The sequence below is a fragment of the Bos indicus genome, chromosome 1 (genome assembly GCF_029378745.1).
Source record: "Bos indicus isolate NIAB-ARS_2022 breed Sahiwal x Tharparkar chromosome 1, NIAB-ARS_B.indTharparkar_mat_pri_1.0, whole genome shotgun sequence".
NCBI lineage: Eukaryota > Metazoa > Chordata > Mammalia > Artiodactyla > Bovidae > Bos > Bos indicus.
The window spans coordinates 77265414-77280382 of NC_091760.1; the positions used below are offsets into that span (position 1 = coordinate 77265414).

General features: G+C 37.8%; 1 protein-coding gene across 5 annotated transcripts in view; it reads right to left on the reverse strand.

Annotated features, from left to right (window-relative positions):
• The window catches only part of IL1RAP (interleukin 1 receptor accessory protein), a 154874-nt gene that overhangs the window by 52462 nt on the left and 87443 nt on the right, over window positions 1–14969 (reverse strand). For all 5 annotated transcript variants that reach the window (XR_011566736.1, XR_011566744.1, XM_019958152.2 and 2 more), the window contains exons 3-4: window positions 7596–7881; window positions 1448–1634 (exon numbers count right to left, since the gene is read on the reverse strand). Coding sequence is in view for 3 of the 5 variants with exons in the window: in XM_019958152.2 (XP_019813711.1) it covers window positions 1448–1634; window positions 7596–7881 (473 nt within the window). In the remaining 2 variants the exon portion in view is untranslated. The remainder of the gene's footprint in view (window positions 1–1447; window positions 1635–7595; window positions 7882–14969) is intronic.

Below are 14969 nucleotides of genomic sequence, written 5' to 3' on the forward strand. Positions count from 1 at the left end.
ATTCTTTCTCATCTTTCATCACTTCTTAATGTCTTTTTGCCAATTTTTAAAACAAGTTACAAATATGTCCTTCTTGCATGCATTCATTTTCTATAGAAATGTTATTCTGCTTCTTATTTTTCTTTTTTCTTATAGCTTTGAATGGGATTTTACCTTGATTCTTCTTTTTGTAAAGACTTTTTTTATGTGGACAACGTTTAAAGTCTTTATTGAATTTGTTACAATATTGTTTCTGTTTTATGTTTTGATTTTTTGGACATGAGCCATGTGGGATCTTAGCTCTCCAACCAGGGATGGAACCTTTGCCTCTTGCTCTGGAAGGCAGTCTTAACCACTGAACTGCCAGAGCAGTTTCTTGATTATTTTTTTTGCTCATTATTATGTAAAACTAGTTTTTCCAGAGCTTTAGGATTTAGTTGAACTTTTCAACTTCACAGAGATCCTTCTTCAAAACTATGCTCTTGAGATTCCCTGATTCTGTTCTGCTCTTCCATTCTCAGCCAGTTCTCTTTCCATGCTCTACATTGCCCTGACCCTGTTTATTTTTATCTTTATTGTGATCAGCAGTTTTTCCTCAGTGTGAGTGGTTGTTTTACAGAGTTCTGAAGCACAAAAACTATTTCAATTCCTTCAGAATGTCTAGCTATAGGCTTTTCAGACCTACCCTCTATAGAGGGCAAAGCCCCTCCCAATGTCAACTGCTATTCTCAAATTCATCCACTGGCTTTTTTGGGATTCTTATGTTCTAGAGCCGACCAGATACCATATTATTTCCATTTCCATCTGCTTCCTTCTCTATAGACACTGAATCTATATGGGTCATATTAGTGATTATATCACTTGCTTTACTGAAAGTGATTCTTATGGATAACTTGTCATTGAGTTTTGTTTTAAATGTTGTTCAGGAGTTTGGGGATTTGGCTCAGGCAGACATTTGAAGAGATAAGAAAACTATGCTGCTGCCACAAATCCATCACTCAATACTTTCATTTTTGATTAAATAATTTCCTAAGGTTTCAGATGTCAAATAGATCACAGATCAAATGTGCCCACAAAGGAGGTTAACCATGAAAACACATACAAGTATTAAATACAGTACTGATTAACTAAAGAGTAGAAATTCACCAGAGGAATTTCTGGTGAAGCGTCTGACTTCACTCAGCAGTGAGTAGAAGTTGGCAATATTTCTCAAATTGTATTTCATAAGAAGTTAATAGAAATAAGATAGTTCTGGTAGCCCAGAGATTATAATTTAAGACATGATGAGTTGAGGTAAAGTCTCCACCACTTCCTTTAAAATGGTACAAAGTGAGGAAGCAGTAAAAGATTTGTGTAAAGTTATTAAAGAAGAAATTATGATGAGAAAAATCTCAGTTTCTATATTAATTCAATTTAACAAATAGTCATTATTGTTTTAGAGAGGGTAAATGATCTCTAGTTTGCTTACCATATACCAAGTGATGTTTGGTTTGATATTAGAAGGAAAAAATCCATCTATGTTTGGACAAGAGATCTTCTGAACACCATATTCTAAATACAGTTTATGCACTGGAAGTTTCATGGGAGAATTGAAGCAGTTATCTTTTTGAACCACTTCCAGAGGAAATGCAACTTTGCTGCAATAGGTGGTATTCCTGAAAAGAAAAATGTTCAGTGAATGGGCAGTTTCATTTGTTTTCATGCTGCAAACACACTGAAATGAGCAAAGTGTTTGTACTGAGACTTTGTACTGAGACTTTATATATCAAGTTCATGTAACAATTAAATGCGTTATGAAAGTATTTCCTAGAACAATTGACATAACAAAATAAAGACAGATACAATTAACTACTATTGATAAACTACTTACATTTTTAGATATACTCCTAAATACACATATGTGTGTGTGTATATGTATTTATGGGCTTCCCTTTGTGGCTCAGCTGGGAAGGAATCCACCTGTAACACTGGAGACCTGGGTTCCATCCCTGAATTGGGGAGATCCCCTGGAGAAGGGAAAGGCTACCCACTCCAGTGTTCTAGGCTAGAGAATTCCATGAACTGTGTAGTCCAAGGGGTCACAAAGAGTCAGACATGACTGAGCGCCTTTGACTTTCATATGATTTATATATACATACATATATATACACATATATATCTGTTGTTCAGTTGCTTAGTTGTGTCTGACTCTTTGTGACCCCCATGGGCTGCAGTACTCCAGGCTTGCCTGTCTTTCACCATCTCCCAGAGCTTGTTCAAACTCATGTCCATTGAGTCGGCGATGCCATCCAACCATCTTGTCCTCTGTCGTCCCCTTCTTCTCCTGCCTCCTGCCTTCAGTCTTTCATGCTCACTTGTGTCCAACTCTGTGACCCCATGGATCACAGCTCACCAGGCTTCTTGGTCCGCAGGATTTTTCTAGGCAAGAATACAGGAGTGGGTTGCTCCCCCTCCTCCAGGGGATTTTTCCTGACCCAAGGATCAAACCTGCATCTCCTGTGTTTCCTGCATTAGCAGGTGGATTCTTTACCACTGAGTCACCTGGGATATAAAATGTTTAATTTTACCCTTAAAACACTCTTAATAACACTAGTCCTGGAAAGACAAAGGTAAGAACAGCATATTAACTCATGGTTGATAATGGTATAAACAAGTTCTGGAAAAGAAGTGTTTCCAAAAGTATTTTTAAAAGCCTTAACCTTTGCCGTAGTCACCCTATTTCTGAAGATGTTTTCACATGACAGAAGTAGGAAAAGTGAGAATAGAGAGAGCACATGATCAAAAATGTCCATCTTTTGCTGTATCAGCAAGGAAGATATTGGAATCATTAGAAACACATATGAAAAGGAAGCCTGTAAAAAAACCATGGTACAACCATCCAAAGTTGTTGAACACACACACACACAAATCAAGCAAGAAGGGAAAAACTAACAAATGCATAAAATGTGTTAAGATGGCCGGGGAACTGTATTTATGTCTTTAATGTTTATATAAGTCATTTCATCTGCCTGGAGGGTTCTTCATCTCTCATCACCCTATCTTTCACTTGGAGGTTTATGTCACCCTATATTTAAATTAAGACTTTCATCCTCTCAGCATGTCGGACAATTCCTTGGTTGAATTTATCACATGGCATAGCCATATGTGTTTTCTTTTATTTCTTGCATCTAGCACAATACCTAATTTTTTAGTTGGCACTAAATAAATATTTGTTAGCTACATGGGATAGATGTAAAATTGTGTTACATATAGGAAAACAATGAAAAGAACATAGATAATAACAATAAGTGGTTTTTTTTAGGGTTATATGTAAATAGGTCATTAATTGTTCACCCTCTTTTGTGATTTCTCTCAATATTTAAAACATCTTATATACTCAGTAACTCATGAACTAAGACTAAATCCAAAGAAGGTGTGGGAGAATTTATTACCCTCCCCAAGATGGGAGGAAAGAGCATTTAAAGATGACTTAAGAAGAGATGGCAAGAATACACAGAAGACCTGTACAAAAAAGATCTTCACGACCCAGATAATCATGATGGTGTGATCAATGACCTAGAGCCAGAAATCCTGGAATGTGAAGTCAAGTGGGCCTTAGAAAGCATCACTACGAACAAAGCTAGTGGAGGTGATGGAATTCCAGTTGAGCTGTTCCAAATCCTGAATGATGATGCTGTGAAAGTGCTGCACTCAATATGCCAGCAAATTTGGAAAACTCAGCAGTGGCCACAGGACTGGAAAAGGTCAGTTTTCATTCCAATCCCAAAGAAAGGCAATGCCAAAGAATGCTCAAACTACCGCACAATTGCACTCATCTCACACGCTAGTAAAGTAATGTTCAAAATTCTCCAAGCCAGGCTTCAGCAGTATGTGAACCGTGAACTTCCTGATGTTCAAGCTGGTTTTAGAAAAGGCAGAGGAACCAGAGATCAAATTGCCAACATCCGCTGGATCATCAAAAAAGCAAGAGAGTTCCAGAAAAACATCTATTTTTGCTTTATTGACTATGCCAAAGCCTTTGACTGTATGGATCACAATAAACTGTGGAAAATTCTTCAAGAGATGGGAATACCAGACCACCTGATCTGCCTCTTGAGAAATTGGTATGCAGGTCAGGAAGCAACAGTTAGAACTGGACATGGAATAACAGACTGGTTCCAAATAGGAAAAGGAGTTCGTCAAGGCTGTATATTGTCACCCTGTTTATTTAACTTATATGCAGAGTACATCATGAGAAACGCTGGACTGGAAGAAACACAAGCTGGAATCAAGATTGCTGGGAGAAATATCAATAACCTCAGATATGCAGATGACACCACCCTTATGGCAGAAAGTGAAGAGGAACTAAAAAGCCTCTTGATGAAAGTGAAGGTGGAGAGTGTAAAAGTTGGCTTAAAGCTCAACATTCAGAAAACGAAGATCATGGCATCCGGTCCCACCGCTTCATGGGAAATAGATGGGGAAACAGTGGAAACAGTGTCAGACTTTATTTTTCTGGGCTCCAAAGTCACTACAGATGGTGACTGCAGCCATGAAATTAAAAGATGCTTACTCCTTGGAAGGAAAGTTATGACCAACCTAGATAGCATATTCAGGAGCAGAGACATTACTTTGCCAACAAAGGTCCGGCTAGTCAAGGCTATGGTTTTTCCTGTGGTCATGTATGGATGTGAGACTTGGACTGTGAAGGAGGCTGAGCACCAAAGAATTGATGCTTTTGAACTGTGGTGTTGGAGAAGACTCCTGAGAGTCCCTTGGACTGCAAGGAGATCCAACCAGTCCATTCTGAAGGAGATCAGCCCTGGGATTTCTATGGAAGGAATGATGCTAAAGCTCATTCAGCAGTATGTGAACTGCTGAAGGAATGATGCTCAAACTCCAGTACTTTGGCCACTTCATGCAAATAGTTGACTTATTGGAAAAGACTCTGATGCTGGGAGGGATTGGGGGCAGGAGGAGAAGGGGACGACAGAGGATGAGATGGCATCACTGACTCGATGGATGTGAGTCTGAGTGAACTACAGGAGTTGGTGATGGACAGGGAGGCCTGGCGTGCTGCGATTCACGGGGTCGCAAAGAGTTGGACATGACTGAGTGACTGATCTGATATGATCTGATTTATGACAATGGTAATAAGGTGGAAAGAATGAGTGGCAAGCATGATCTTTGCCTGTAAATAACAAAAGGTCTTCCAAGAAGATAAAGTGTTCCATAGGTGGACATTACAGAAGGTAAACTTCAGCTTAATAAGGTACATTTTCTGACTATAAAAATAAAGAGATGAACAATGGTTAGACTAACTTTTCCAGCTTCATAAGTCAAATATGAATATTATCTTAATAGAGGTATTGAAGCAAGAATACAAACAGTAAAATCCTAGAGGATGAACCTGAGCTTTATGGTGTTAATGACATCAATCCTATGATTTCACATGGTTCAGCTTAAGGTCATTCTCAGTTTAAGAAGTGCCACAGCATTATAGGAGGCTTCTGATGCCTCCACCAGAGAAGTTCAATTCAAATTTTCTCTAAAGATGTAGAAGATAGGCAGAAGGTGAATTGAAGAGATGGCAGTCTGGAAACTGATAACAGTAAAGATATACTCAGACCTTGAGGATCATAAGCCCTGCTCCTATAATGAAAAGAAGGCTGAAAATGTTTGAGAGAGAGCTCTAGAGAAGTAGTAGGTTGGTAAGGAAAAAGAAACAGAGGTACTGAAACACTAGAATGCATAGCAGAGACAAAGGTCAACCAGAAAGCTACTGACAACCTGTTCCCAGGTATTTGCTGAGGTCCATGTATGGAATGTTACTAGATTATTAATTGTCAAAGATAATAAGGGGCTCAAAGAACATTTAGGCCAACTTTCTCATTTTGTGGGTATAGATACCAAAGCTGTGTTAGAACATAAACACTGGACACATGAGCTCCTTGGAAGTGTAAACCCAGTCTAGAGTTCAATCTAATAAAATGAAATAGAAGGGGTGAAAGCCTCAATGGACTTAAGAGGTAACAAGAGACTTTCAAGGTCACATTGATTAATATGTGGGCTTTTTTTGTGATAAAGAAGTGCTTTTTCACTAAATCACAGCATTGGCTAAATTTATCAAAATATAATTATAGTTCTCCACCAGAGAACAGTTAATGTCCATGAGAGACAACATTCAAAAGATGTGGGATTACCTATTCTTCTGTTATTGTTATGTCATCCAGCTCTACTATTATCGGCTAGGTTGTGTCCTCCACTCCAAATTCATATGTTGAAGTTGAGTACTTCAGAATGAGACTGTATTTGGAGATAGGTCTTGAAATTAAGTCAAAGCAAGTTGATATGGGTGGACCCTAATCCAATAAAACTGATGCTCTTACAAGAAGAGAGGACTGGGACACAGAAGACATGGGGGTAAAAGATGCTAAGACCTGAGGATAAGATGTTCCTGTACAAGCCAAACAGCGATGAATGAAACAACCATGCTGGCACGTTGATCTGGGAATTCTAGCTTCTAGAACAATAAGAAATCATATTTCCATTGTTTAAGCCACCAATCTGCAGTATTTTGTAATGGAAGCCTAGAAAAACAAATATATTTATTAAATGGTAGGACACAATGTTTTAAAATACTCCCATAACCTAGATGGGAGTTTAAAAAACAAAGTAAAGCCTGAAAGCTAAAAGGGGACCTCAAGGAGTCAAAGAACTAAGCCTTAAAATGGTAAGTCTTCAGAGGAACCTCAGTTTTTTCAAGATTTTTTTTTCAGAGCAAAAACAATATTAATCTGTTGTAAAAGAAAAATTGGTATACTATGAAGTAAAATGCTGAATCTACATGAACCTTCAGAAGAAAAAAACGTGGGTTTGTAATAAAATTTGCAGTAATGGTAGAATGCTTTGGATTATATTCTTAGATTCCCAGAGATCTGGTGTTCATTTGCTTTATATGGAAATTTTAGTGAAAAGTTTGAAAAGCATTGTTTTAAGTGCATTTGATGCTTCTCAAATATTCTTTCATCTATATGGCATGCTGAGGCTTTTGCTCAGTTGTGTCTGATTCTTTGTGACCCCATGGACTATATAGTCCATGGAATTCGTCAGGTCAGAATACTGGAGTGGGTAGCTGTTCCCTTCTCTAGGGGATCTTCCCAACCCAGGGATCGAACCCAGGTCTCCCTCATTGCAGGTGGATTCTTTCCCAGCTGAGCCACCAAAGAAGCCCTTATTCTGTTCTAGGCACTTAAAAAACTGCCAAGAATAACAGACATGAACAGGTTCTACTGCCAGCCCTGATCACTGTCTAAGGAAACAGATACAGCTCCAAGTGACTCAAAAGTGGAGGTAGATTGCAGTGTCAAGGAAAAGGAACATATGAATAAACCTCCATCTCTAGACAACTCTGATGTATGTCTGGTTTGAAAAGGAACCACCAATGGAGAATGTTCTCAGAAGCTCAACCTTTCTCTCTGTACATCTCTTTCAGCTAATCTCAGCTAAGCCAATGAGGTGAAGAGTAACTCTTTCTGGATAAATGCTTCCTTCTTCTCCTCCCCAGCTTCACATCATTTGGATAAGGGTTCAGGAACAGAAGCAAAAAGGGAAAGACACCACAAGCGTCAGCCTACCTTAACATGCAGGTATAGTTTCCCGTGTCATTGAGAAGCGTGGGCCGGAACCAGAGCACGTCTTTCTCCTTACTAATGCGGTTCTCAGGGAGGCGGAAGTTAATTGGCTCCTCCAGGTCCCGGTCCTGCCTGGTCCAATACCAGATGAGAGTAAGGCCTGCTGAATGGGCTGTGCTGTAGTTATATTTCAAGAAGTGTTCAAAGAGTGGGCACTTGATACGAGCTGGTTCATCTTCATACACTTGGATCTGCCTCATGGTATCTAGTCCCCAGTCATCGCAGCGTTCTGGAATAATCAAAAAGAAAGAAAAGGCAGCTGAATCATCTCACCTCCAAAGAACATACCTTCTCCTTAAGATACCCCCAACCTTTTTCAGGACTCTCTTCTCTTGTCATATTAATTAGCCTCTTTCTAACAAATGCTTATAATAGACAGCTGTGCTGTAAAGAAATGACTTCCTCTCATTCTTTCATCATCTTTTGACTATCTCTTGGATAACAGTGTGATCTGATAGTTTGATCCTGTTGAATCCAACAAGGTATGAGGGAGAATCTCACCTGGACAAGAAATCATGTATTCTTTCACTCCTCTGGGGACAAAGGCAATTCTAAGGATAAGATCTTAACTGAAAAGAGAAGCCCCCTAGTTCTCCCCTGGTCTCCGAATTTGGGGGCTAAATCGTCACTGTCTAATAGCAGTAAAATGCCTGCCACATATTTAAGTAAAACGCCTGCCACATCATTTTAGATGTCTCGATTGCCACATTAAAGAAATAAAAAGAAGCAGGCACAATTAATTTTTATATTTTATTAAACTTGATACATCTAAAACATCACAAATATTAATATTTTATACTTATATTCTTTTTTATAATCAATCTTAAAAATTCAATATACTTTACACTTGTTGCACATATCTGACCGACTACAATACACAGGAAAGCTTTCTAGTAAGAGAGAGATACATAGGGTAGAGCTTAGGCACCCTGCTGGTAGCTAGACCCTACAGAAGCAGAACTGTCAGACCTTTTCACAGCTGATCAAAGATGTAAGAGCAGGGCCAGCTTGCATCAACTGAGTTGAACTTATCTTACTAGAACTGCCCAGACAACTTACAGACTCATGAGCAATAATACATGAGTAATAAATTAAAAGAGGTTTGTGATCATTTGTTAGGCAACATCTTGGGGGTAACAGATAGCTAATAAAACAACTAACAGTGACTAATGTTGATAACAGCAAAGAATTTGAAGATTTATGACTTGCAAAATGTTTTGTAAGTAAGTAATAAATCTCTAAATAAATAATAGATCTCTGGGAAATTTAACAAACTGATGTTTCTAAGACTCAACAAATTAGTACTGTTTACAACTGTAATGCTTCATTTAGAAACACCTTTTAAAATCCAATATACAAAAAAAGAACTGGAAAGACCAACATTTTGTTCACATTAAGACAAATTGATATTAAAATATTTTAATTAAACATATATCATAATGTTCTTTAAATATATTTTCACCCACACTGCAAAGTTGTAGAATTAGGTCATTTAGTTTACAGGACATTTTAACCACTGTTTTTTTTTTTTTTTCAGATAAGTAAGTCAGGTTGAATACATGCATCTAATTTCATCCCTTAATGAAACTTCACTAAAACTAATTTTTTGAGACATTATCCCAAGTAATAGCAATAATAAGAGAAAAGACAATAAGAATACCATAACAGACAAAATGGTGACCAGTTTGGCCCATTTAAATGAAAAGTCCTAAATGAGGAGAGGAAAGCTGGAGAACAAACCAATCTGCAAAGTAGAATGCAAAAAACATCAGGAGAAAGTGTCACTATCAAGATAAGTAATCACTATTACCTTAACACCCAATATTTCTGGGCTCTCTTCCTAGGCATATTGTAAGATTGTACTTTTATGTCCTTCTGAAATAAGAGGATGCCATGTGACTCACTTTGGCCAAAATGATGTACCAAGTGTCACATGTAGTGAGTGTTTTAAGAGCCAGAGTATGTTTCACCATGCTTCCTTTTCTTCTGCCTTAGCAAATATGAAAACATAGACATTGAGACTCCTTTAGCTTATTTCCCTTGATATAGATGGCGTATGGAAAAGCTTTACTATTTTAAGTCATAGAGAATTAGGATTGCTTATTACCAATATGAATCATCTATATTATCCTGGCAAATGCAACCACATACCTTAAAAATAAGCACATATATACAATAGTAAAATAAGGAGAAGTAGATGAAGAGTATGTCTAAAAGTGACATTTTTTGTTCCAAGCTCACCCTCCTGGCACTCAGTAACCTTTCTCACTGAGCTTCAAGGATTGGAACAGCCAGGAGAGTGTAAACAGACTTTACACTCCAGGCAGGAGAATGAATGAATCTTCTCTAGAAACCTGACTACTTTCAGAGGAAAGATCTAACAATCTTACTAAGAGAGAATTTTTTTAAACGACTTATACAGCCATATCATTTAACATAAAAAGCTCAAGATTAACAAACCCCACATACACACTTAGAATTTGTAATCAGCTTCCTAATCACTTCTTCTTAAATACAAACAGCCCTAGGAGACATCTGAAGAAAATCTCTACTATTAACAGTAACACCCAAAGAAACATTGTAAAAAAAATTTGATAAAACCAAAATTATTCAAGAAATCTTTGAAAACAAAACTATCATTAACATCCTCAGAGAGATAAGGAAACTTCTACATTCATCAAGCGAGAACAGGATGATACAACAAAGGAATATTCAGAGAAAAACAAAAATCTCATTAAAATTAAAAAGTGATTAAAGAGAGGTACATTTTAATAAATGGTTTGTTTGGAAGTTGAAATTGAGAATTTTCTAAAGAGTAGAATACAAAGAAAAATAAAAAATAGACAAGAAAGTTAGAAGACTAGTCCAGGAGTCTTAAGATCTCCTTAATAGAATCCCCAAAAGAAAAAAAAAAAAAGGAGAAAACTCTCAATTAAATAATTCAAAGCAAAAACAAATCTCAGAACTAAAATACATAACCTTCTAAATTAAAAAGAGCTGTCAATTGCTCCAGTACTGTGGATGGAAACAGACTTGCACCACAAAAATATTTTTTAAAACCGAAAAAAGAAAAGATTATATAAACTACTGGCAAGTAAGAAAGAGGAAAAAAAATAGTCACATACTAGGAAGACTAGGAATCAGAATGGCTTTGCAACTTTTAAAAACAAGACTAGAAACTAGAAGATAATGACTCAATGCATCTTATGGAAATGTTTTATCAATCTTGAATCTTAAACCCAACTAACATTTTCAGACACATAAAGACTCAGTAATTTTTCTTCCTATACTATTTTTCAAGAAGCTTCTGGGGAATTTGTGTCCAGAAAAAAAAAAGAGAGGAAAAACAACAGAGGCAAAAATGAGATCAAGGATTAGAAGGATCCAACTAAAGGGAGAGGGGAAGGGATTCCCAGGATAACAATGCAGAACATCCTAGGAAAGCAGCTATACATTAGGGTTTGATGGTAAATCGGTATAGATAGAAGGAAAATGGAGATCACCAACAAAGGAAAAAAACTGTAACTCATGGATTATCTGATTAGATTACCACAGTGAACAATTATGCTGAAGGGCAATTGAAAAGTATAAAAATATTTACCAAAAGATACTAATTAGGGATTTCTCTGGTGGTCCAGTGGTTAAGACTCCCTATTTTCATTGCAGGGGTTGCAAATTCAATCCCTGGTCAGAGAACTAAGATCCCACATGATGAACTAAGATCCCACATAATTTAAATTGATCCCATATCCTTTTTTAAATTGTTATTTTGGCTAGGGACTTTTGCTTTGTTTTGTTTTAATGTGGACCATTTTAAAAGTCTTTATTGAACTCGTTACAATATTGTTCTATGTTTTGAATTTTTTGGCTGTGAGGCATGTGGGATCTTAGCCCCTACAACCAGGGACCCAACAGTGCATTGGAAAGCAAAGTCTTAACCACTGGACTGCCACAGAAATCCCAGCCCTAAGAAGTCTTTATGACCCTGAACAATAATTAATAACAGCAAGACAGATGATAAGTGACAGGTGGATTTTTTTTTTTTGGTAAAGATAAGAGAATGCTAATTGTGAAAATGAAATGGAAAAAGAGAATCAAAACCAGAAGCATGTACTCAGGCAGACAAATTTAGAACAAAGTTTGAAATGAAATTTTGGTGTTCACCGGGGCAGACTGTGGCAGAGACTGGGTAAATGTTCATTAGTTCTGTTTTCTCTTCTTGGCCCGTATGAAACCTGCACATCCTTGGCAATTGGGTTGGGACCATGTGACTTGGTTCTGGCCAGTGAGGGACCGGAAATACTATACAACTTGAAATTCTCAGCATAATCTTTGGTGCTTTCTCTTTCCCTTCCATGGAGTCCTTGAATTTGCGAAAAGTGCAGCATGACAACATGGAAGGAGCCTGGATTCCTGCCATCAGTCAAAGCAGGGCTTCTCAGGAAAGCTTTGAAAGTTTCTCACTTTCAAAGAGTTAAGCCAAATCTCTATCAATTAAGGCACTGAGATGTAAGACACTAATTTGTTATAGCAAGTAGTATTGACTAATAAAGGAAGCCAGAATTTTTCTCTCATAATATAATAATAAATCAAGAGCAAACAGACTTATTTTTAAAACAACATATGTTAAAGGCCCTTACATAGTAAAATTTAAACACAGGTTAACAAAAATGTCTGTTTTATTCACTGAATATCTTTTCAACCAAATTAAATGTAATACAGTGTCAAGGGGAAAAGACATCTTATATCTGCAATGTATCTCCCTTACGGAATATTTCATGGGTCAAATGAGTATATCTATAGAGTGAATCAGACTCCTTTACAATAGGGACCAAAAAACACACATATTAGTATTTGTAAGCATTAGTAAAAATGATATTAGTATTGAGTTTTTTTGGGGGGGCATTTACCCATTTGAAATTAGTTCTGAGAGTTCTTTAACTTTCCCTAGCCAGCCACCTGAGGGAACTTTGTCAGAGATTTTTAAATTATTCAATGAACAAATAAAAATAAAATCTATGACAATGGATAGGAGTGTCATGCAATACCAAATTAATTATACGATTCACTGCAGGCACCAGGCAAAGAAGATACTGGGGAAATGGCTGTTATGCAAATAGATGTACCTCTAATAACAGCAAAGGGAATTTAACGAATTACTGGCACAGAGAATTACTTTTTTGTTTAAAATGTCCCTTCTCACCCAGAGAACTCCATAGTGGAAGTCCTCTCTAAGCTGGCCCCTCTAAGCTGGGAGGACTATAAAGTCATCATTTCCCTCAGTCAAAGGATTTCTTACGGCTGGGGCTTGGTGGCACAGAGGACTAATGGGAAGGTGCAAAGCCAAGCCACTGGAAAATCAACCCACGCTCCTGACAGCAATTAGCATTTATATAGCAGGGTATACATTTTAACTAATTAATCTCACAACACCCTCTTGGGCTTTCATGCCCATTCCCACATTACATGCCAGGAAATGAAGACAGAAAGATTAATTGACTTACTTTTGCCTGAGTGGTAGCACAAATAAAAGCTGCCTGAACATAGCTCTGGGAGGCTTGTTCCAAAGCTATGTTCACACATACAAAGCAAGATATTTCCCACAGGAAAGCTACTCATATATTTGTATTTATTAACTATTTACTGGAAGCCTGCTGTGTTGGGTGCTACAGTAAAGAGAATGTAAATTTAAGAAATCAAGAAGCTCAAGTATAGGAGGAAAAAAAGGAGGGGGAGGAGTTTTAAATATTGGAAGAACTAAGGTGGAATTAATGTCTATATGTAATTATTTGCCCTGTGCCACTTACTTACAACCTTGGACAAAATGCTTCCCCCTCAGATTCATGTGTCATATGCCTATTGTATAGTGCTGTATGGAAAGCTGAGGTCTAGAGACATGTAAAGAGCTCAGTATATATTAGCTGGATCTGCATGATAAACCTTAGTGGGTCTTTGTCCAGCAAGAGATTAATAATGTTGGAAAGAGAAAGACATAGACACAAAATTAATTAAAAGAAAATACTTGGTAGAATGAATGAACCAACTGTTAAAACAGGCTTCTAAGCAGGACAGTAGTCATTATATTAGTATGGTATAGTAGTGTAGTGTAGTATAGTATCATATAGTGTAGTATGGTATAGTGTAGTATTGTACAGTAAAGTATAGTATAGTATAGTATATACATGGTGCAGGTAGAAATAACAATCCTGAGATTGAGTTTAGATGAGAACCAGGCCCTTTTAACATCCTATCTTGGAATGCGGCATAGATGAAGTCACCTTAAAAACTCCTATCAGCCCCTTCTAGTAGTCCTATGTCTGAGGGCAGAGACTCAGTCTAATGCAAGGCTGGTTTTACAACCATCTTGGTAATTTTGAATAGTTTTGTTTTTCTAGTAGTATACTTGGCTCCTCATGAAAATTACCCTGGTACTGTGACCCAGACCCACTCCAGTGTTCTTGCCTGGAGAATCCCAGGGACGGGGGAGCCTGGTGGGCCGCCGTCTATGGGGTCGCACAGAGTCGAACACGACTGAAACGACTTAGCAGCAGCAGCAGCAGCAACTGTGACCCAGAGAGAATCTAAAGTGTGAGCAAGCTGGTTAGGCTGGGAAGCAACACTAAATGAGTGACATGAAGACAAGAAGTAAATCAACAGACTAAGTGTGGGCAAGTCTCTGAGGTAAGATAGAGAAGTGTCAGACACAAAACCCATAGCAGGAGCCCTGAGGGAGAAGACATGCACAGAGCATTAACACTGGGGTTAACAAACATGATTCAGAAGCAGACTTTAATACCCACTGACTGTATTAATTCAACTAAAAATAACTACTGAGCAACCCATCCTGCGTGTGTGTGTCACTTCAGTCATGCCTGACTCTTTGCGACCGTATGTACTGTATCCCATCAGGCTCCTCTGTCCATGGGATTCTCCAGGCAAGAATGCTGGAGTAGACTGCTATGCCCTCCTTCAGGGAATCTTCCTGAGCCAGAGATGGAACCTGAGTCTCTTATGTCTCCTGCGTTGGCAGGCAGCTTCTTTACCACTAGCACCACCTAAGCCAAGTACTGAAGCAGGTGTTTAGAATTCATTGGTGAATTAAATAAAGGTCTCACCGAGTATACCTTCTTACATAAGGAGACTGACAATAAAAATGCTAAGAAAAGCATAGAGTACATCGGAAGGTAATAAGCCAATGAAACAAAGAAAAACACTGAATCTCATAAGAGGGATCAAGAATGAGGGAATGGGGGAGAGAAGAGAGTCATAAGTAGGAAATTTTTAAAAAGATAGGCAGGGTAAGTCATTCAGCTATAA